The sequence below is a fragment of the Cryptomeria japonica genome, chromosome 11, assembly GCF_030272615.1.
Source record: "Cryptomeria japonica chromosome 11, Sugi_1.0, whole genome shotgun sequence".
Taxonomy (NCBI): Eukaryota; Viridiplantae; Streptophyta; class Pinopsida; order Cupressales; family Cupressaceae; genus Cryptomeria; species Cryptomeria japonica.
In genome coordinates this window covers 321,544,140-321,568,836 of record NC_081415.1, presented here as the reverse complement: position 1 = coordinate 321,568,836, position 24,697 = coordinate 321,544,140, and the positions used below count along the sequence as shown (strand labels likewise).

Here is a 24,697-nt window from a genome sequence, read left to right as displayed (position 1 = left end):
TGAAAGAGGAGGTCAAGAGGATTAACATGAAAGATATTTGACACAAGTTGGACCACATTATGGAGAACAAATGGATGATTGCATTAAATGCCTTTAAAGCTGAGACATGGAAAAATGTATATGACCGAGACCAAATTTAAAGACGTATTGGTGTTAGAGGTGGCCTACCCTGGTGAGAAATGATACAAAGTATTATTTATTGAGATGTTGAAAGTAGAAGGCATTTGATATCATGAAGGCTACTTCTAGTTTGAAAGCCCATGAGAGACAAGTTTGTAAGAGGAGAATTATAGATTCAAGTGACTGAAGAACATTTTCATATGCCATACAAGGATGTTTTTTTAGGTCATCAAGATGGTTTTGGGTGAAGAATAGATTGAATTGGCCTACAAATATAGAGCAAATGTAGATGTAGCCTCTTTGTTTATGGTATGGATACTAGAGTTGGAGGAGAAAGGCACAATGCAAAGGCTTACAAAGACTTTTGTGTGGGTGAAATGGAGAGTGGGTATGTTTCTAGTTTTAAACATGGTAGAAATGGTGGTGTCCTGCCCAATTCAACAACCGACTAGTACCCTTCATCATCTAGGGGTCGAATATAAATGAGGACAGGCGATGAGGCCAAGCTATTGTAGGTATTAGGTTCTTATTGAATTTGATGGTCCCTTCCTAGATAACATGCATGGGAGGATTTAGTGTTGAGGTGGTCACACATAAGAAAATGAGGAAGGAGAAGAGTAAAAATTCTATGTTTGCTTTATTTTTGAAGGTTTACGATATGTTTTATCACATGTTTAGAAGTGATACATGGGCCCAGATAGAGGTGCTCTAGATGAGTAAAGGATAGATTTTAATGCTTTTTGCAATCACTTTTTTTTTATTGGCAATGTTGATTTATATTAATAATATAAAATTTATAAGGTATACATTATGTCAATTCAAAATCAGGGATTAACCCTTGTTCAAGTCCCAGAGCATGGATAAATAACTACTAGCTAATAGTAAACCTAATACCATCGAAACACTAAACCACCATCCCCGAAAATTCATACTACCGGCTACACAACAACCCTTAAAAAAAAAGTGGTTTGAGACCACCATCATAGGGCAGCGAGATGCAAAGTAGGACCAAAAACTATAACCCAACACCCCAAAAGAAAAGACTACAACACAATTAAACTTTTTTCTTCTTCTTGCCTGATCCGTTCACCCAAAATTCCTCATGGCTGAACTCCTATTTCTCCTTCGTGTTCCTTTTCTTGGCCTCCTTGGCAATTCGTAGCTCCACTTCACGCTTCCAGATGAAATCTTTGAGCACCTCCCACCCCAAGCGAGCTTCCTCTGTGCATGCCTCTTTGTTCACCCCATCATTCCACAAAATAAATGGCCAAAATGCAACATCTACTTCTCCTCCTTTCGACACGATATCTTCTCCAAATGACAGATGCAAACCCTTCCCCGCCACTTCCCTCGCCATGAGAGCCGTTACCCTGCATAAGGAAAGGTTAGGAACGTAGGTATTCGCCACCCACACCACCTCCTCTCTCGACTCAAAAACTGAACCCCACACCACCAACAAAGTGATAATATCTGTGTTTGTCCTATAGCAAAATTTTGATTGCATATAATCCTCCTCGAGTAGGAGCTCCATTATTTGTAGAAAAGAGGGGTCGTCAAATTTGAAAATCCCCCCAAGTCGTTTCTCCAAAATCTTGTCAAAGAAGGGAAGTTGTCGTTGAGTGAATGAAGCAAAAAATTTGCTTCCATCTCCCTTAGCTATAAGATTCCCAGGCCCCCTTTTGTCTCAATCTCTCAAACTTCTACAACATGCTAACACTTAGAGAATGCCAAAACCCGCCACCCACCATCACATTTAAACAACTTCTAACTCACCCCTTGGCAAGGACATCATTAATTATCATTGAAGATCGCACAAGTTGCGGCGTACTCATCAGCCTTTCGCCAACTCAACACCACATAAGTCTTCCCACACTCCAACCTCGCCAACTTTGATTAATGATGTGGCCTTCTTCGATAGTACATCAGCCACATCATTACCTTCCCTCAAAACATGAGATGTTTTAAAGGATTAAAAAATTTCTAAATCCTTTCTAATGATGTGGATAAATTTGTTAATCTTCCATGCATTCGCCTCCCCTTTCGAAAAGGCATTCACAACAATGTAAGAGTCACCTTCTAAATACAGATGGGAGATTGTTAGACGTTGTGCCATCCTTAATGTCCAAAACGCCACTTGCATCTCAACCTCATTATTTCTCGCATCGATCAATCACCTAGCTTCAATAGCCAAAATGTTCCCATTCCAATCCCAAGCAATAAATCCTGCCCTTGACGGTTCCAGATTGCCTTTAGACGCACCATCTAAATTCACTTTTATCCAACCAACTTCTGGCTTCTGCCAAACCGTAATAGACTTGGATTCTCTGCAGCCCCTCAAAGAAATCAGATCCACCTGAGAAGGCCCATTAACAAGCCATTTTTTTCAATTTCTTTTAAATGCGAGACTATGTTAACAATGTAAATCCTTTATATATTACAGGTGTAGCTCTCTATTGCCACATGCATATAAAAAATAAATACTCAAATTAAATAAAAATTAATATTAATGCAAAAATTTCACCATAACAAAACTTAAACAAACTATAAATATAAATTTGATTTATAAAATTCAAACAAATTGAATATACACTATCACAACCTAAATTTAATATTGAATTATTTTATCATATCAATTTTTTCAAAGACAAACGGTTAAAATTTGTATAAAATTATATATAAAATAAGTCTTCATTTTTGAAAGGTAACCAGAGTTGACCGTCAAATTTAGGGCTTCCGGGGCATCGAAAAAATATACTTTTAATAATAACAATGAGTATTTGTTGCTTCGGGAAGAAACGCATGGGATTGAAGTCTGCGAACGCTAAATATTTGTCAAATAACTTTATATTGACGTTCTCTCTAAATTAAATTTAGAGCAGAGCAATGCGGCCAATAAAGCTTCCAGAGCCTCCCGGCGTTTCAGCTGGAATGCCCGAAATTTTCGACAGAGGGGTGTCAAGCGTAGTGAGAAGGGCCGTCATTATTGGTAATGGGATTGCTGCCTCCGAAAATCAGTGCTTGGGCCTCGTTAGAGCCCTTGGACTTTCTGCCAACCATTCCCTTTATGTGAGTTCTTCTCCTCTCTATTTGAATTTTTTTTCAATACACGAATTCCGTTCTGAATTCAGAAATTCAAAGACAATTGCTTTTCAAACCGAACCACATCATGGTCTATGCATAAACTCTAGAAGAGGAACTTTTTTTCCTTTTTCAAACAGCCTTAACCTTAATATATCATTTTACTTTAGTCCTAATATTATTATCCGTACTTCATAGTCTTTTTTTGGTATAACAATCCAGAGGATCAACATCCCAAGACAAAAAAAAATGGACAAACAGCATATCTAGGTCATAGGAAGAGCGAAATTATAAAATTTTAATGTAGAAATGTGCTACTTCAGATCAGTTTCTGTCTTTCATTTGTTATCCATATAGATGGAAAGAACCGCAAGCTCAGCATCTCTTAACTAGGGCCATTTTGCCGTCGTTGTTACTGTTGTCACGAAGGATTGCGTCCAATTGCTCAAGCTCTGAAGCTCAGCAATCCCGTGCAACATGAAACACCTTCGAGTCTCCATGTTGCATGGGAATGCTGAGCTTCAGAGCTTGAGCAATTGGGCGCAATCTTTCGTGACAACCGTTACAAAATTGCTTCTTTTCAGAAAACAGTTTGTAGTTAGATTACTAGGAACTTATGTATGTGATCATATTCTAGAAATGTATATCACCTACGCTGATTTATGAGATCTCCTTGCTTGCATGTGTTGAGACGAAAGCTATATCCTGCTTGTATTATATAGTCATACTCAATAAATTCTGGACAAGCCTATCTTTATTATTTCAAGTGGAGTGGATCAATTTGGTGTCTACAACCCATCCATTTCAGTTGTTCTTTACACGTCAAAATTTGAAAAATTAGGATATGAAAGGAAATATGCAAAAGATACGTAAACAATTTCCACAATTAAGCCTACGAGAATGGTGTTACAAGCCATCTGACCTAAATAATATTCAGGATCATTTAGGAATAACAACTGTGCAAAGAAATATTAAGAATTAAAGATCACAATGAAGTGCACACACAATTGGGAAAACCCTTTTGGGAGAAATCCAACCTCCAAAGCCTGAACTATTGTATTCTTCAGCAACTGAAGTCTGAAAAGATTACAATACACTTCCAAGCTTCAAGTTCTTCTACAAGATCCGCACCCACAGTCATGGATGAATTAAGTACAAGATGATATCAATAACCTTCTACCCAAGTTGTCTTGTTGTATGCAAGAGAGCAACCAATGATAAAAAATTTACTAGAAGCTTCCCAAACCACTTTTTCACCAATATCGCATGGCCCAAGAAAAAAAATATTGAATGCATCATGCGAGTGCAAGCATCAAATGCTTTTACAACATTGAAGGTGTTTTACAAGTCCTGAAAAGTATTAAATCTATTCTCTCAATGAGCCCAATTGACCATTTTCTCACTAAACTATTACCCCCTAATGTGTCAACTACATTAAATACTTTTGCAATTACATATACAACCTCACCTAGGAAAATGTTGCACAATTATAAAATATTTTAACATGCAAGCTATACAATACCTTTCCAACAGGATAGAGATCTTCTTAATGTCCACAGTTCTGGCCTTTTCCCTTGTGGTTAATTTCAAATTTGACCGTTTTCGAGAACTTTATAAACCCAAAACATAATGGCCTAACAAGCAAAAAGCATCTTTTCAAGACAAACAAGGACAAAGGCTATCCACTATGCAGAAATTCAAAGAATAGATAGCTGCCAGTCCTCAAATAACTTTCTTAACAAGCAAAAGACGACAAAACAGTCATAAGTGGGGTTGGTAATGTATGGCACCACAGTCCTGCCAATCAAGGGTGCTTCTGTTGCTAACATGATTCCAAAAGAGAGTCATCGGGCTGTCACTTGCCATATCACAATCTCATGCCAATCTCATCGGGTAGTGTTTGCTGGTTGATGCATCTTAATGAGCCGAGCTCTCACAAATGCTTCAATATGTTTTGTTAAAGGCCATTTAAGTCTACCATAGCATATTGGGAGTCTCATAAAATCGAACGCAGCTTCATTAAAGAGGGTCAAATCTTATTTGGTGAAGCCTTACCCCTTAGTTAATATCATGAAAATGAAGTCGAGCTTTAAGGAAGAGTTTTTAAAGCCCAAAAACATCTAACGTGGCATCCAAACTTCCCTACGTAGCTGATTTTGAAGTCAAATGTAGTCAATAAAGTCTTCAACCAAAGGATCAAGGAGGCGTCCATCCAGCCCCCTAAAAAGCAAATCATATGAAGGGGACACTTTAGAAATTTTTTTGGAACTCTTCTTTAAAACTTGCTCTTTAGGTGGCTGGATAGCCATGGGTAAGGGTTGAGCCTTCTTTTGAGTTGCCTTACCATATCCAAAGAGCTGCAGAAAGTGGAGAGGGGATCGATGGGAGTTGTTTGAAAGGTATAAGCCTTAACTCTATTCCACTCCAGCCCTGTGAGGGCTCATCAAACCTGTTGCAGCTGTCTTTACATTTGCTGTTGTGTTTATATGACTGCCATACTATTTCTAGAGTACCATACAACTTAGACTTGAAGTTTGGAGTATTGGTGATTGCTATTTGAACTTCTGTGGAGACTGTAAAGGTCAGAAATTTATTTATATGTGTTACTTCATTAATGCAGACATTCTGTAAGTGTTTCTTGTACCCACCAATTTATTACCATAGCATATGCATTAGCAGAAATTTATCTGTTGTACACAATTTTCAGTCATTTAACTCTGGAAATATCATGATATCATTACCGGAGACAGAAATTTTGTGTTTCGATGTTGGACGAGGATCATTGTTTGTGATTTAAAAGTATTAAAATGAATTCTCAAGCCTATTGCAAACAAACTGTTTGACAAAATGTCTGTATAATCAACTTTGGGAAAACTGCAATTTATTTGGTTATCAATATCCAGGTTGGTTATTACAAAAATGCCCATGTTTATAATTTAGAATATTGTTTCGTGGGATGAAATGGCCTGAAACTGCCATCTAGGGTGGCGAAAACAGTGAAGATATGAATTTGTTGCCCTATTTTTGGCAATGAAATATATTATATAATGCTTGTGTTGAATTTTATACTTTCAGATTAATGGAAGACTGAGAAATCAGAATTTAACTATTAAATTAGATTGTTTGCAGTTAGAATTAATGATTTTCAGACTTAGGAACAAACATAGAAGATAAGCAAAATGAAACAAGACACCATTACCCTGGGAAAACCTCCTAGGAGAAAAAAAAACCCAGCCAGAAAGGATCCTCAGATCTAATTATGGATTATATTCAATATTCTGATTACAATAAAACAAATGCAGAAGCATATGGATTTCAAAGAATTGGTTCATTAATAGAATGAGCAAGACGCTCATAAATAATACAAGAATATTTACAAGAATAGCAAGTTTCTAATAAGAAACTGCTGAGAAGATCGAAGACGATCTAACTAAAATAGAATATACACTATTGAGCATTAATACTAAAATTAACATTATTTTAATATTCTATTACCCTCCCTTAATGCTCAATCTATTAACTACACCTATAGACCCCTTGAATTTTACAAATTTATCAGGACCAAGGGGCTTGGTGAAGATGTCTGCTGGCTGCTCCGAGGTAGGAACATACAGCAACTGGATGGATCCGTCTTCAACCAGCTGTCGAATATAGTGACAATGAGTTTCCACATGCTTGGTTCTTTCATGGAAGACTGGATTCTTGGCGAGTTTGAGCACTCCCTGATTATCACAAAACAAGGGAGTAGGACCTGCCTGGGAGACATGCATATCCGCAAGCATTCGTCGAAGCCAAACCGCCTCACAAGATTCCTTAACTGCTCCCCGATACTCTGCTTATGTCGAGGAGAGAGCCACTGCCTGCTGCTTCTTACTAGTCCATGTGACAGCACCAGATCCCAAACTAAACACATACCCTGCTGTAGAGTCAGAATCTGTGTAGCCACTGAGTATAGGATCAGAACTCCGAGTGTACAGAAGTCCATAATCAGAAGTGCCACTCACATAACGCAGCACACGCTTAGCTGCTATCCAATGATCAGCCTTGGGAGCTGTCATGAAGCGTGAAATGTAGCTCATTGCAAAACTGATGTCAGGTCTAGTGGCAGTAAGATAGATGAGACTGCCCACTAGTTGCCTGAACAGAGATTCATCCACAACTGGTGAAGATGACTGAGCTGAAAGTTTGATCCCGGGTTCCATAGGAGTAGAGGCAGGTTTGCAATCCTGCATTCTGAACTTGTCCACAAGACTTCTAGAATACTTGGACTGAGAGAGAAAGATACTGTTCTCAGTCTGCCAGACTTCAACTCCTAAGCAATAATGTAGAAGTCCCAAATCTGTCATATCAAAGGTGCGGCACAAATCCTGTTTGATCCCAGTGATCAAATGTGCTGAACTGCCAGTAATGATTAAGTCATCCACATAGACAACCACAAACAGAATATCATTCCTAGTATGCTTGATATACAGGTTTGCATCAGATGGACTCTGCTGAAAACCATGATCTGTCAGATACTTATCAATTTTCATGTACCAAGCCCGAGGAGCTTGTTTCAGACCATAGAGTGCTTTGACTAGTCTACAAACCTTCTGTTCTTGACCAGCAACCTTGAATCCTGGGGGTTGTGTCATGTAGACTTCTTCCTGTAAGTCACCATTCAAAAAGGCACTCTTGACGTCCATCTGATGGACTTTCCAACTGAACTGGGCTGCCAAGGCAAGAACGAGCCGTATGGTACTCATTTTGGCCGTAGGAGCAAAAGTCTCCTCGTAGTCAATGCCTTCTTTCTGTGAGAACCCACGAGCAACAAGACGAGCCTTATACTTGTCTAGGGTTCCATCAGCTTTGTATTTTACTTTGTACACCCATTTGCAGCTAATGGGCTTCTTCCCTGAAGGAAGATCAGAAAGGGCCCAAGTGTGATTCTTCTGAAGACTCTGGAACTTAGCTTCCATAGCTTGTTCCCACTCAGGTATACCTTTAGCCTTTGAGTATGTTTGAGGCTCAAAAACACTGTGTATGTTAGCCATGAGAGCAAAATTGACTGTATGCTGCTGTTTGCTCTTATTACGGGAGGTTCTACCCTCAATGAGCTCAGTATCCCTGAGATCACCAATGGTCTTGGCCCACCATTTAGGCCGGAGAGTAGAAGTGCGAACATCTGGAGGAGCTGGAAGAGGTTCAGGATCAGGAACAGGAGCAGCAGGAGGAGGATTATTCTCCTGAGGGAACTCAGGTAGTGCATCATCGAAAATAGATTCTGCATCATCCCTCCCATCAGGCGAACCTAATGGAATAAGAACACTGTGAGGCTGATCCTCAGAACTCTGCTCAGAAGAAGGGGACTGAAAGAATCCTCTGTCTTCATCAAATACAACATCACGACTGAAGATAAGACGTTCAGTGTCTATATCTATCAGTCTGTAGGCCTTATGGTGATCACTGTATCCTGTCATCATGAGTTTCTGACTTTTGGAATCCAACTTGGAGCGCTTAGCATCTGGAATCCAAACATAGGCAACAGAGCCAAAAACCTTCAGGTGGCTGATCTTAGGCTTCCGACCAGACCAAACCTCTTCTGGAGTCTTCCCCTTAACAGCCTGAGTAGGAGAACGGTTAAGTAGATAGATAGCAGTAAACACTGCTTCAGCCCAATACTTATTCAGAACACTCCTGTGTTGTAACATAGAGCGAGCCATCTCAACAACCGTACGATTGCGACGCTCAACAACACTGTTTTGCTGAGGAGTGTAGGGTGTAGTCAATTGGCGTTTGATGCCATGCGTATCACAGAAGTTGGAGAATGCAGAAGAACAAAATTCCCCCCCGTTATCTGTCCTAAGAGTAATGATGCTATGTCCAGACTCTTTTTCAACAAAGGACTTAAACTTCTGAAAGATACTAAATACATCTGATTTATGTTTAAGAAAGTACACCCACATCTTTCTACTAAAATCATCTACAATAAGCAAAAAGTATTTGCAACCAGTAACAGAAGATGTATTCATAGGACCACAAATATCAGCATGAAGTAATTGAAGTACCTTAGATGCGCGCCAAGACTTTCCATGTGTGAATGAAGTCCGATGCTGTTTGCCAGCTTGACAAGCGCCACATACTCCAAGATGCTGAGTCTGAATATCAGGTAACCCTGAAACAAGTCCCTCCCGAGATAGCTGAGAGAGATACTGAATGTTGAGATGTCCATATCTCTGATGCCACAAAGTGCTGAGAGGAGAAACACGAGCTGCCAGAGCCACTTCAGGAGAATCACCAGTGTCAAGAAGCCTATATAGGCCATGATCCTCTAGACCAACAGCAACAGTAAGACGAGTCTCCCGATCAATGATGGAACACTTGTGAGCACTGAACACCACATCTAGCTGAGGAGAATTCCTCATAATCTGATTGACAGAGAGCAGATTAAGTTCCATTCCAGGAACATAGAACACATTTAGAAAAAGGAGAGTCCTGCCACCAGACTGTATCTGAACAGTGCCTCTGCCAACAACTGTATACTCCTAATCTCTGCCAAATACAACGGAATCACTGAAAGGTGAGAAGTCTGTAAACCAGTCACGCCGATGAGAAAAGTGACATGATGCACCAGAGTCGATGTACCAAGCAGAAGACCTGGCATGATCTGAAGACCTCTTAGCCATAAAAGCATAAAAGGCAGACTCCTTCTGCTCGGAATGTTCAGCAACATGCGCCTTCTGGTGTGACCCTCCCTGCTTCTTTTGTTCAGAAGCGAGCCTCTGACGGCAATCTTTCTTCATATGGCCGTACTTGTGACAGTAATTGCATTGCACATTCTTCTTCTTAGCAGCATCCTGTGTCTGAGAAGAGCCTTTCTGCTGAGAAGATTGAGAGGACTGAAATTTGCCTTTATCCTTGTGAAAGGATTGGGCTGTGAAGGCATTTTCCGAGGAGGCTGATGTAGTACCACTACCAAACTATTGTTTCCAACGATCCTGTTGGAGAAGTTTGGTGCACAATTCTGAAAACTTCAGATCAACATTTGTGGAAGTAATATTGAGGGTCTCAATGAAGTGTTCATACGATTTCGGAAGACTTTTCAGAGTGATTACTACCATGTCTTCTTCCTCCATAGTCCGACCAATAGCTTCGAGCTGATCTCGAATGTCCTTAATCCTCGTGAGGTGTTCCTGTAAGGACATACGTTCGTCCATCATAATGGAGAACAGCTGATTCTTTAGAAAGAATGCTCGGCTCTTGTCGGATGTCTCATGCAATTCCTTTAGATGCTTCCAGATGTCGGAAGCTGTCTTGCCGGAAGGAATCTGCGGTAACTGATCATCAGTCACTGAGAGTTTGAGAAGCATAACTGCCTCCCGATTGCGTTCATCAAACTTATCTTGATCTGCACCAGGTGTACCAGGACTGAGCTCTTTTCCCAAAACAAGCTGGTCAAGACGCCTATATTCAAAAATGGTCAACATACGCTGTTTCCAGATGTTGTAATTGTTGCCATTAAAGCGTTGACTGCCTTCTAACATCAGGTTGGTTAGAGAAGCCATTTGCACGTTTCCCAAAAAAAATTCCCGGCTGACCCAGAAAAAATCCAAAGACAACCCAGAAAAAATCCAAAGACAACCCAGAAATTCGTGCGAAAAACCCAGAAGGAATCTGCTGTCAAAATCTGGATCCGCGGGCTCAAAAATCGAGGCACCCAGAAAAAATGGACAACTACCTAGATTGGGGTTTAAAAAATCCACCAAGAATCTGCAAGAATAATTTATTTTCGATGGAAACTGGAAGGTAAACACCTTAATCGAAAATTTCAGAGGGTCGTGGAAGCCATGATTTGCTCAGAAAAAAAAATTGCGTCGCCGAAGGTGCAGGTCGCGACGCGTTTGCAGGTCGCGTCGCGTCGCCGAGGGTGCAAGTTGCGACGCCGAGGGTTCAGGTTGCGACACCGAGGGTTGCAGGTCGCGACGCCGAAGGTTGCAGGTCGCGACGCCGAAGGTCGCAGACAGACAGAGCACCGGTGACGACTCTGCAGGTCGCGCACCACCACGAACATCGCCGAACACAGGTCGCGACGGCTCTGCAGGTCGCGCACAACACGAACACCGCCGAACACAGGTCGCAAAAAAAAAACGCGACTGTACAAACCCGCGAGGTAGTCACAGGAGCTAGGAAACTGAAAAAACCCTAGAAGGATTTTTTAAAAAAACCAGAAATAATTTCGAAAATTTCCACTAATTGGAAATTAGAATTAAAAAATTTTCGAAAAAATTTCTCCTATAGCTCTGATACCATAAAACAAATGCAGAAGCATATGGATTTCAAAGAATTGATTCATTAATAGAATGAGCAAGACGCTCATAAATAATACAAGAATAGCAAGTTTCTAATAAGAAACTGCTGAGAAGATCGAAGACGATCTAACTAAAATAGAATATACACTATTGAGCATTAATACTAAAATTAACATTATTTTAATATTCTATTATACAATACTTATGTCTTAGGTAGCTTGATGAAAACACCTAGGGTAAACAACACTTCTTTGCTGTTCAAATCAATGGAAATGTCATCTTTAGATCTGCATCTTGATGACCTAGCTCTTCATATGACAGAAGTATTATGCCTTCAAACAGCAGACATACTTTGCATCATTTGGATGGAATTCGCCTTCAAGGTGCAGATGTATTTGCACAGAATTAACTAGCAGCAGATAGATGAATTCGCCTACTTCTCCAATCAGATTTTGCACTAGATTGCAGAGCTAATGTGCTTGAGGGTTGAACAAATGAAGATTGTTCTTGATGCTTGCCAAAAGTACTTTATATATATGATGCTTGACCTTTATTAAGTCGGCTTGGTTTAATTTAAACTTGGCGCCATTTTATGTTTTATTTCATCTAATGTGTGGCGTGTTCTTTTATAGGGTCGGCCCTATTTGAAGGGAACACACAATCTTTTAAGTGTGGCGTGAGAAAGGGCCCAGCCCTAAAGCGGATTCCAATGTTGCCATTGGCAATTGGAATCCACCTCCCTAGTTATAAACAACAGCTTGATCATGCTTATTATAAAAGACAGCCAACATGGTGAAGATTTTTTGACTATGGTGTCTAGCATCAGTTAGTTGGCTATAGCTAAATTTATCTTTTTTCAATGGAATTCTTTTAATTTTGCGGTTCTCTCTATTTTTGTAGGTTTTTGTTTGCAATGTACCCATGTTCACTTTGATAGTATCTTTTATTTTTGTAGTTATCTACATAGAAGCAAACATCTTTCATGGGATTGTCTTGGCAAACCAAAGGTAAAGATATTTTTAATTTGTTGGGAAAAAACCGGGAACCCCAAAAATGCAGAGAGATAAAGGGGACAAATAACTGATGTTTTTGACACTTAAAGCCATCCTAATTGCACAGAGAGCGAGAGTGTGAGTAAATGAGAGCGTACACCATGAATATTGAAATATGGATTTTCTTCATCAACTTTAAGATCATGGATTACAATGCACACTGCATAGTGCATTACTCCATGGTTAGATTTTCAAAGTTCGAAATACTCAAAATCAATTACACCAAAAACTACAAATGTTGAGCTACAAATTAAAGCAAACTGCAATGTAAAACAAAGTGGGTGGAGTCAATGAGGTCAGATACTATGAGTATGAAGTATGATCAACTATGAACACGATATGTAGATTATATTGTCTTATACTAGCTGGATTTGAACATATGTAATATAAACCGGATTGCTTAGAATCACTTAGTTCAGTCATTCACTGAGTAATGCCACTTTTCACTTTTAGTGCTAGTTCAAAACAATGAAATGCAAGGGCCTTCATCCTCCCAATCTGATGTAAAGCCACTATAAAAGGATCTGTTGATGTTTACTAAAGCCTCATGCTACACCACCATCTCCATATCCTAAACCATTGCTTACAATAGAGATATGGTTTCTATAGTTCTCAGAACATTTCTATATTATCATAACACTTTTCCCAAGCTATGTGCAGGGCTACTGATATGGCTCGCACATTCTTACTTCCACTGAGTACATCAGAATCTGCACTCAAAAGTTTAAGTGAGTCAAAGGTATTAAAATAATATTGGAATGTTTCTATAATGGTCATTCAGTTAGTTAGTTTAGGATTTTTTTTTCGTAGTTAGTTCTTAGTTAGAATGTTTTCTTTCATGTTTCTATTCTCGATCGTTTCTGTTATGGAAAGATCCTCATGTAATCTCTATTTAAGGAGCCTTCGTCTCCTTTGCAAAATACCGAATAACAAATTATCATTTCAAAAAGGAACTATGGCCATTTATCTTCCCAAGCAGAGATATCTTCCTACATCCAATCATGAATTCTAACAAAGCAATGAATAAACAGAGGTGCCCTTAATATTACCACATTACAATATTGAAAGTTTACAAAGAGCATGAAACAATGTCATAAAAGAATACAATAGAGTTCCTGAGTTTAAAGCTTCTACATTCTGCCCTTGAATAATTTGATTCAGATGCTCTTCATCAAATAGCTTGGCCATCCTAATGATATCAACTTATTCAGCAGTCAAGATGCCCAAAAAAACCCAATCTATTTTGTTGCAGAAAAAACTAGAGCGGAATAAAGCTGAAATGACCAAAAATTTGCAATTTACAGCCTTTAAAAGGAGAAATCAGATAATATTGGCTGACATATCAGATAATTCGAGTCAAAAAATTGGTCAAAATAAAGGTCAATGAGATTTTAAAAAGGTATGTTTTAAATGAAAAAATTAATCTGGTGTCTGAGATCCAAAATATTGCAGATTCAAATTATTGCAACATTTTTGTGATATCTGCTTCAATGGTTATCTACGCTGTGATCCCATAGAGCAAGTTTGAAATAACACCAAAGCCGGATGTAGTCTTGAATTAAATGCTGGCTTATATTTTAAATGGGAAAATCTGCTATTTAATGGGTGTTCTGTCTTTGTTTCAAACCGCTAAGCTCTGGTTGGAGAGAAAATACAATTTTTAAAATCTGTAAGTACTGGGCATGGATGATTGGTGTATTGCCCCCTATTGGGATATACCAAATTTTTGCCCTAAAATAACAATTCCAACAATATAATTTGTTTACAAATAGTATTTATAAATAAATCATATAATAGCTATTGAACTTTAAAGGTAAATAAACAATTAACATTGATGAAATGATAGATATTCCTATCATTACCTATTTGGATCCATTCTATAGTTTCACTTCCAACAACCAACCATAGTAGGGATTGGAGGGGAAAGCATGATAGGGCCCCTGGAAACTATTCACACAACTAAGCCCAAGGGTGCTGAACATCCAACCAAGACAATTCAAACCCTTGGCCCACAAGTGGCAGGACCTCCAGTCCATCCAACTTGGGTTGGCCTACTTACATTGTGGGAACTGGTCTACTGCCTTTCCCTAACATGTTTCCTTACTAATCCATATATGATTGTTTGTAGGGAATTAAATAGTTTAATTAACTAATTATGAGCATCTAGATAGATTGGTAATTCCAATTAATAACTTGATCAAAGATACATAAGAGATTATATATTAAACAATCAACTTAACCATATTGCATACCAACTACTTGCTAAATCAAATGGCTGCTGTTTTCTGAATGCAGATTATATTATAGAATTTCTGATCTGATTCGAGGGCTTCTCTCAAATGAAGATCTACCTTAATATATCTCTTAAGAGGGACGGAGGGACACATCTCTTTACCAAGATCACCACCCTTCCAAGTTAGGCATCTGTTCCAACTGACTGCTGCCTTTTCAGTTCTGGGTCAGCCCGCTTAATAATAATTATTCTTTCTTTTATTATGGTCAGCCTCTTGTTAATTCCCCCAACCTTAGTCGGCCTTCTTTGGCTATTATTACTTTATCTAATCCTGGTCGGCCTCTTTATTAATTACCTGGCCTGGACTTGCGATTTGTATTTGTAAAGGCTGCAATTTATTTCAATGGGCTGTACTTTGGCGGAAGTATGTTACCAGTTCGTCCCTTTACCTTGCAAACCACTATCATTACTATTAATAGAGGCTGCGATCTGAGTTAGGGACATGACAATTGGCCGTTTGGGAATCTTAATAATGCTATAGACAATCATTTTCAAATAGAGTAAAGATCTTTAAAGCTTAGCAAGGGATCAATAAACTGTGCTGGGCTGTTCATGATTTGTAAGACATTTCCTCAATACCTTTGGAAGAATACTGTTTGATATACCAGCTTAATTCAGAATGGCAACCTTAAACACTGCCATTTTAATTTTAGAACCAAGGTTTTTGATCATGATGAGAATTCACTTCACTTGGGACCTCACTAATGATGTCACTGGAATTTGTTATTTTTGCAAGGCTCTGTGTTGAAGTCTGTAGATCTGTCTTGAAGTAAATCTGAGTAAGGCTCCCTATATAACTATTAAGGTGCAGATATTTGATTATTTATGTTAGAGGAATGGGTATACTATGTATGGTTGGAGTGTTTTTATCCCAAGAAGATTTGAAATCTTGAAGCTGTAGCTGCCCAAGGAATTTCCGAAAGATTTGATGCAGAATAGAGAATGTATCGGGCAGGCCTAATGAATGGTGGAAGCCTGGAAGGTGATTATAAGGGAGATAATGATGACAGTGAAAATTGTGAAGGACATGAGCCCGCAAAGAAACAGAGAGAGTAGAGCTTAGCTAACTGTCAACCAGCCTTTCAGCATGATAAATGTGAGAAAGTGAATTTTTAGGAGCTCTGACAGATGATCAAGAAGCAGCAGCAAGGCCCTAGTGGTTTGCTTTCCCTCACTGAGAAACAAATTGCCAGAATCATTGGAGATGGAATTTTTCTCTTCAGAAACCATACCCAAGAATAAAGGGAAAAATACAAAAGTTTCACATCACAGGAGCATGGACAATTGAATTCAAAAACCAATCCCAGACCAAGAAAAGTTGGGGCTGTAAGCATTGATCTAATTTTGGATTTTGCATCTTGGCCTTTGCTTGCAATGCCTGCAGCACAATCTGAAATCATTCTGGTTTTATCTTTATCAAGATTCAAGATGTAACAAAATAAAAAAGAATACATTAACTGCCGTTAACAAGTAAATCTTTGCTGATGGAGCAACCAGTTTTTCCCTGGTATCATCACAATACAAATTTAGATAAAGAACTGCCCAGTATTGCTGTGCTTACCCTATTTTCAGGCAATGGTTGATAACAATTGATGAGACCAGGAGTAAATTTTTTCAAATGAAGCCAAAGATACAGAAAAAATACAGCCAAATATTCAAATACTATATGATCGATTTATTAATTTCAACTTTCAAGCTCAGGTTGCTGTCTTAGATTCAGTTTGCACAAGAAATACTCCTTTTAATGTTTCTTTATTATTTAATGTCATATTATTTATCTTGGATGTAGCAGCTATGGAAATGATGCTTCTTTTGTTGGTGCAGCTTTTTGTCTTTTATTGGAGTATATTTTTCATTATCTGGTACTCGACATATGTTGAAACTTAAATTTAAGCAATGTTGTTTTAAATTAATATATTAAATTTGGTAGGAGAAATTGATGGAATTCAAGCATTTAAGTTGTACCGTTTTGTTGATTAATACATCTTTGACTTGTATATTAGTCCATAAACTTTTGGGGAGACCATTGTTTCATGGAATTTCAATTTTGTGTAATTTGAATTGTTTTTCATGGCCTGTGCAGCGTATTACTAGACCACGTGGGGGTTATAATGAATGGTTGAGATGGCTTCCTGTTTCTCTTCACAAAAGACTGGATTATCTTATAAGGCATATATGTGTTAATTTGCCTCTTCTAAAGAATATAGGAGCAAATCAGGTTACACCTTTTCCTTTAGAACAGAGCACTAGTACAGATTCCATGTCTATTTCAGATGCTGATGCAAGACAAATTGCAGCAATAGCTCGTGATTCCTCAGGAAAGTAAGTTTATGCCTTGTTTTTGCTTTCTTGCTTCTTTGGGGCCTTTGAGAGATCAATTTTTGCAAAAATTACCCTGAAAGTGGATAAATTTTGGAAGTTCTTTATATTTTGGAAAATCTAAATTTTCTCTATTATATTGAGATAAAGGGAGTAAATGAAAGAGCTGTCTTGATCAAAACAGGCGAGCATGGAAGAACATAGACAGCAGAATTTGAGGCCTAAAAACTCGTAGCATTTGTTACATCCTATAACTAGATCACTATCAAATTTAGAAGATACCCACTTTTTTCAGTAAACTTGTATTCAATGAGTTTGTTGCATTAAAATGTATTCGAAAGGAAAATTACAAACATGTAGATCTTGATTCTGAAAGTCCTGGATTACTTAACAAGACATCATTAATTCTACCCATGAAGGGAAGGGTAAGGCCCACCTTCTTCATTGAATGTTTTTGCAATCTGGGTGGTAAAAGATGTAGTTTAGATAGGGTGTGTGACCAGACATATTTGAAATTTGCTTCATTTGAGCTCTCCACATGAGTGGCCTGGCATTTGTTAGAGTCACTTTCAAATGTTCCTTGACGATTTCAACAAATTTTTCATGTTTAGTAGGTAGAAGCATACTATTAGTATTGATAGCCTCTAAAGACTTCTCATGCTGGTCAACGACTTTGCTTAACTTTTCAACCTAAACATCGATACCTTCAATATGTTTTACTATGTCAAGAAACTGTGAAGCAATCTTGTGGGGACAACTATCCATATGGATTATGCACCCCTTTCTCTATCATTTTGATGAGACCTCTTATAACTATGGTGATGCCCATTATGGCAGTTAGTGTGACCTAATTAAAGTGGGTGGCAGCCGAGTTGGGTAGAGGGGATGCATTAGGATCTTGATGCACAACCTGGACCTTGAGAAACATAATGTCTACAAGTATCTATCCAAACGGGATGCTAAGGACCTATGTCGACGAGGGAAAGCCCTTGTTTAGGACAGGCATAATATGATTGTCCTGAAATATGAAGATGGTTGGTGTTGATGCCAAATCAATCAGAGTGGGGATGAGAAAAATATGGAGGTCTTCCATTTTGGAGCTATGTCGATGAGGGAAAGCCCTTGTTTAGGACATGCATAATATGATTGTCCTGAAATATGAAGATGGTTGGTGTTGATGCCAAATCAATCAGAGTGGGGATGAGAAAAATATGGAGGTCTTCCATTTTGGAGACATAAATCCATCCTTGTTATGAGGTGAGTAGAGTTACAAACTTGGCCCTTGAATTTTTCACTATATTTGATTCGATTATGTGAGTTAAATTGAGCTCTTGAGAAGAGGATTTACCTTGCTAATGATTCCTACTGTTAGTGTCAACATGAGTGACAACTTCATCTTCATCCATGTTAATGGGCTGGAGAATATCTGTGACACTTCCTTTCATCTATGTTGTTCATGGTTGCCTTCTGTTTAACAGGCTTTTTCCTCCTGTATTTGCAGTAAAACTTCACGCTTTCTTTTTCCTTGGTGGGGATACTTTTTCCTTGATATTATTGCCTTGCATTTGACAAATTACCGCAAAGCTCAAATACAAACCTGTGAGATTTATAGGTCATCGCCAGATGGCCTTGTGTGAAGGTAGGGTGTGCTATGGAATGATGTTGGATGAACTTTGAAGGGAAACTAATGGCAATAAACTTTGAAGGGAAAATAATGGCAATGCGCGGAATTTTAAGACTAGGTTGATTGGGGTGGGATTTATTGCCTTCACTAGTTAGGATGAAAATAATTACTCCACCATTCTCCTCATTTGCTTTCTGATGTTTGTTTTCCTTTGTTCTTCAAATTTAATTTTCTGTTTGGTGTTCCTTGTGATGCATTTAAACATTCCATTTGTTTATATGTTCTCACATCTTCAATGAAGTCCACAATTTTTGTTTCTGCCTTCCATGCATTGGGTATCAACCAAGTGTCATTATGGAGGAGTGGCATTTCACAGAGAATGAACATAATCCTTAGGACATTTAGTAGCTTGACACCCTAGGTTAATGTTAATGAAAAGAAAGAATGTTTGATGTAGGGCGAGGAAGAGATATGGAGTATAGTATTATTTTAGATTACGGAAAAGCAATATGTGGGTGTAGGTTTGTAAAGGTGTTAAGGGATTATTGTACAGAGTTGTGTGGGGGTACTTAGAGGATCAAGTAAACAATGTTTAACTATGGAATATGTGGGTTCAAAGTAGACAATAGGTTATGAGGGGGATGTTGACTAAGGTAAAAGACAAAGGCAAGGAATTAGAAATACTTAAAAGTGGATGAGGAAGTTTTGGATAATACCTTTATTATGTTTTGGTCTTAGGCTTAAGTTAGGCTAATTAATGATTGTGTTGTATGTATACAGAAAAATTAACAAGGTGAAATGCTATTTTCAAGGTTTTCATACCTTGCATGTCATCTTTGCTTTGTATTGCAACAAAAAGTCTTTTACTCTTGGAGAATATATATAGAAGCATATTTTCAAGTATTATATACTATGTGTATGCTAACAGTTTTGGTTAATATAGTGTTGGGAACATAGATTGTAAATTGGGTGAGTCATTGAGTACTTGTAAGTTTTTTTGATGCTTAAGTACTCATAGTGAAAACTCACTAGAACAATGTCCTGAGTAATTCGAAAAACTCGGCTAGTTTGTGCTAAAAAATCGCCATGGCAAGGGCACACACCAAACACAGGAATATTGTGTTTAATGAGCCAAAGATTGCAAAATTTGGTCTTTAAATTTCCCATTTACCCTTCTTCAACACACGTGGTAGTGGACAAGCTTTCTAGAGAAAATTGGGAAGCATTTTAAAGGGGATTTGAAGAACAAATTTCCAAAATTTCAGATTTGCATCAAGTTAGCTCAATTTTCTTTTTCTTTTTTCAAGCATATAAACTTGTAAATCATTTCTAATTATTTAAGCATACATAATTTACATATTTTATTGGATCGATTGATTCAATTTATTTGTTGATTAAAATTTAAATGATTTACGTTGATTTGAATCAAACTTTTTATTTATTTTTATTTATGAATATAGGGTTTTTGTTTTAGTGTTAAAAGATGTTATTTTTGTCAAAGTTGTTAATTCTGTCATCATTTATTACAATATTACGTTTAAAATTTTAAAATACATTCAAATTTTATATGATTAGAAAAATCATGTTTAAATCGTTCTAGTTTGTTTAAATGCTATTTTTTTTCCTTATCAATATTTTAGGTTAATATACAATCACAATGGCATCTGGCTCTGCATCTTGTTTGGACTCAACAAATGGAAGCTGTCTCTTTGGAATTAGATTCCTTGGAAGTCATGACCCTACTTGGAAATATGCTATAATGGGACTGGTAGTAGGGATTGTTATTTGTACCTGGTGCTCGAATAGCTTAGTAGAGGCATCAATCACCTCAAAGACCATCTTTTAGGCATTTCTAATTGTGATTCCAAATTGTGTCTAGCAGGCCTAGAAGAGGTCAAATGAGAGATGATGGCAACTTCTTTCATCAATGCAAGATCAAATGAGGCCTCAAGGGTATCAAAATCAGACCTTGGAGCACCTATATCAGATGTGCTCTTGCTTTTATATCATTTTGTTTATGGCACTCATCCAATTGCGCCCCCTTTGTGCAAGCATGCACCTAGATGCCACTCATCATTTTGTGCAAATATGCACTTCAAATCGTACCTCATTTGTGCACAACACGCCCTAAAATCCACCATACATCTGAATTGTGCAAGTCTATCCCTAAATGATCTTTGAATCCTGCTATGCCTTGTGCAAGACAATACCTTGAACCCGCCATGCAAGACACCCCTTGAAATGCGCCCACTTAAAACATGGAAAATCAGGCTTGCAATCAGCAAATCAGACCTAGAAAGCAAAATTCCAACCTCAAGGGGGGAAAAATCAGTCAAAATCAGATAGAGATCAGACTTGCAGGGGTTGAGACACACCTAAATCAGACTTGAAGGACTCAGAGATCAGAAATTAGGCCTGCAAATGAAACATCAGACCTGAAACATAAAGGGAATCAGACCTAGAGCACTGAATTTTGACCTAAAGGCCTGAAGATCAGACTTAATTTGCAGCTATGAATTGAACAGTAGTTGTTTTGTATAAACATGCTCCTTAGGCTTCATGATGCAAATATTGGCCAAAATAATATCAGGGTTGTGCATGCACATATGAAAAACCCACCCAGCTATGACTTATACAGAACAACATCAAAGATGCGCCTTAGTTTTGCAATAAGATGCTTAAAATCTGTCCTTACATATTGTAAGGGCTACGAACTTACAAACAATATCTAACAAGTGTAGAAGGCTTTATTGATTTTGCAAATGTTCTCATTCATACTTGTGGCTTTTGTAGGAAGAAATCATAATAGATGGAAGCTCATGGAATGATAAAGAGGAATGAAACAAGTGCAACGTGAAAGGACTTCACAAGCTATATAAGGATCAACATCAAGGTTCAAGAGGAAGGTCAATTGACACCAAGGTTTTCAAGATATTCAAAACTTTCATTCCATCATGGCGACATGAAGAGGTCAAGACCCCAAGGCGTGAAGGAGAGATCACACTCATTACATGAAGCTAAAAGCTTGCCCAACATCATGGTAGAGGATATCACGATGATGCAAGGAAAAAATAACACTGCCCTATAGGTCATAACATTAGGATTCAAAACATTACCATGAAGATGAGGATTCAACAAGGAGAATTATGAGACAATCTTGAAAGACTAAGTGCCAATACCACATGAAGATACCCTACATCAAGGTGTAGGCATCATAAGGTTAGGATCAATCATAGGCACTGTTACCTATTTTCACCTACTCGGCTCAATCAGGTAGAGCCATGTTCTAATAAGACTTTTAGGTGCATTTAAACTATCTTGTTTTGCGTATACTTATTCTTTGCTTTTGTTTTCAATTTTAATGTTGTATTTTATGAAGAAAAGTACAGAATTCAAAACATATTTTTTAAAGCTTTTCTGAAAATACATCATTATTTATTGATCAAACTTTCAAAGAATAAATGCTTCACACATGCCGTGAAACTAGCAAAGAAAGAAAAATCTCATATTTTCCCAGTCTAGTGAATATTTATGAGTACACGAACAAGAAGATAGATCATAGGTGTAGGCATCATAAGGTTAGGATCAATCATAGGCACTGTTACCTATTTTCACCTACTCGGCTCAATCGGGTAGAGCCATGTTCTAATAAGACTTTTAGGTGCATTTAAACTATCTTGTTTTGCGTATACTTATTCTTTGCTTTTGTTTTCAATTTTAATGTTGTATTTTATGAAGGAAAGTACAGAATTCAAAATATATTTTTTAAAGCTTTTCTAAAAATACGTCATTATTTTTTGATCAAATTTTCAAAGAATAAATGCTTCACACATGCCGTGAAACTAGCAAAGAAAGAAAAATCTCATATTTTCCTAGTCTAGTGAATATTTATGAGTACATGAACAAGAAGATAGATGATTCCAGATATTGCCTGAAATTATAGAGCGCTCACCGTCCTTTTCCCCAAGGCCGACTTGCCAATAAGGGGTAAAAAATAAATAAAGACCTTTTAAAAAGGTGGCCGACTTGCCAATAAAGGCAAAATAATGCCTTTGAGCGCTCAATTTGTATTTTTCAATTTTTTAAAATTAATTTTAATGCCTCCAAGGTGGAATTTTTTATTATTTCAAGGCCTAAAAATTAATTTATTAAATTAAATATGCCTTTAATTAATGTGAATTTAATTTAATCCTCCCAATTGTTTCGAACTTAGCAATTTTGATGATTTGAGGAATATCAATGTTGGATTGAGGGCTAGTGAAGCTTGCTAATGATTTCGCCCTGGACCCTCTGGGAGGGTCAGGAGCGACTTTTGAGTTTAAAACTTGAACACCTCATTCCCTTCACTCCAAAATCTCCTGGACGGCAAGCTTATGTCTGTTTTGGCCTAATCAAGGTATTGCATTTCAATTTTTAATCATTTCTCATGAGTAATTAGGTGAAAATGTAAATTTCGCCCTGGACCCTCTGGAAGGGTCAGGAGCGATTTTCTCATTTTAGGCCAGAATTCGCCTTAGCTCAATCATTAAACTCCTCCAAGGCAATCTCCAGGGTCCATTTCCTTCCATCACTGGGTTAGCTCATCCAAATTTTGAAGGAAATAGTGCATTTAGGGGAATTTCGCTCTGGACCCTCTGGAAGGGTCAGGAGCGAAATTCACAATTGGGCTCAAACTGTTCATTTTCAAAGTTCAAAAACCACTTCAAGGCACTCCAAATAGGCTCTTGCATTGCATTCCAGACTTAGTTTTATTCAACTTAGGAGGAAAAGTGTGATTTTAGGGTTTTTCGCCCTGGACCCTCTGTAAGGGTCAGGAGCGATTTTTCAATCTTGACCAAAAATCTTCATTTTCTCACCTAAAAACTTCCTTGCCTAGTGGGATTTCGATGCTTATGGCTCTAGGAACAAGGTTTTTTATGTCCAAGAAAGGTTAAAAATGGGTTTACAAGGAATTTTGCTCTGGACCCTCTGGAAGGGTCAGGAGTGAAGTTGCCTTTCTTGGCTAGAATCTCCATTCCTTAATGCTATCAAACACTTGTCAAAGCAAGATCATGTTCATTCCTCTTTTCAACATGCATTTGACATTTCAATTCAACCAAACCAAGCGCGAAAAGCTTCCTATAAAGTTTTTCGCCCTGGACCCTCAGGAAGGGTCAGGAGCGAATTTTATGTTCTAGGCTCACTCCATCATTATCTTTCGTTGAATCCTTTACTCATCACTAGGCAATGCCCTTCTTTATTCACTCCACCCAAGTTTGTCTTGTTTCTGCAAGGTAAAATAGAGGTTTTTCAAATTTTCGCCCTGGACCCTCAGCAAGGGTCAGGAGCGATTTTCTTCCCTGGCCTAGAATCATCAAGTTTTTGGAAGCAAACCATCACTCATCATGGTCCTAAAGGTTATTTCCACCTTAATGCATCTTTGCCTTAGCAAAAACTCAGAAGGAATAGGTTGATTTTGTGATTTTCGCCTTGGGCCCTCTGGGAGGGTCAGGAGCGACTTTTGAGTTTTAGGCATATTCCTTCATTCCTTTAGCTTCAAATCACTTCTAAGGCATAAAACATGATGTCCTTCTCACACCTAAGTCATGAACAACAAGATTTTGTCTTGAATTTGCAAGAAAAGGGGGGGACTTGGGAATTTCGCTCTGGACCCTCTGGAAGGGTCAGGAGCGACTTTCCTTCTTGGCCTTGAAATCTTCACTCTTAACGATCCCAGTTCACTTTAAGACAATCCAAACATCGTTTTAAACCCATGCCTAGGCTCAGCTTTTCTCAAACTTTGGAGGAAGAGATAGGTTTTAGAATTTTCGCCTTGGACCCTTAGCAAGGGTCAGGAGCGATTTTCCTTTTTTGGGCTTGGTTGCTTTTTGTTGGCCATCCAAATTATCTTCAAAGGATAAAACATACTCCAACCATAAAAATC

At 38.0% G+C, this 24,697-nt stretch overlaps 1 protein-coding gene across 1 annotated transcript in view; it reads left to right on the top strand.

The window, feature by feature from the left end:
- The first annotated feature begins 2,902 nt into the window (after nt 1-2,902).
- LOC131859917 (mitochondrial fission protein ELM1) overlaps nt 2,903-24,697 on the top strand; it is a 69,226-nt gene continuing 47,431 nt past the window's right edge. The window contains exons 1-2 of the mRNA XM_059214195.1: nt 2,903-3,186; nt 16,915-17,153. Of these exons, the coding sequence (XP_059070178.1) occupies nt 3,004-3,186; nt 16,915-17,153 (422 nt within the window). The 5' untranslated portion in view covers nt 2,903-3,003. The remainder of the gene's footprint in view (nt 3,187-16,914; nt 17,154-24,697) is intronic.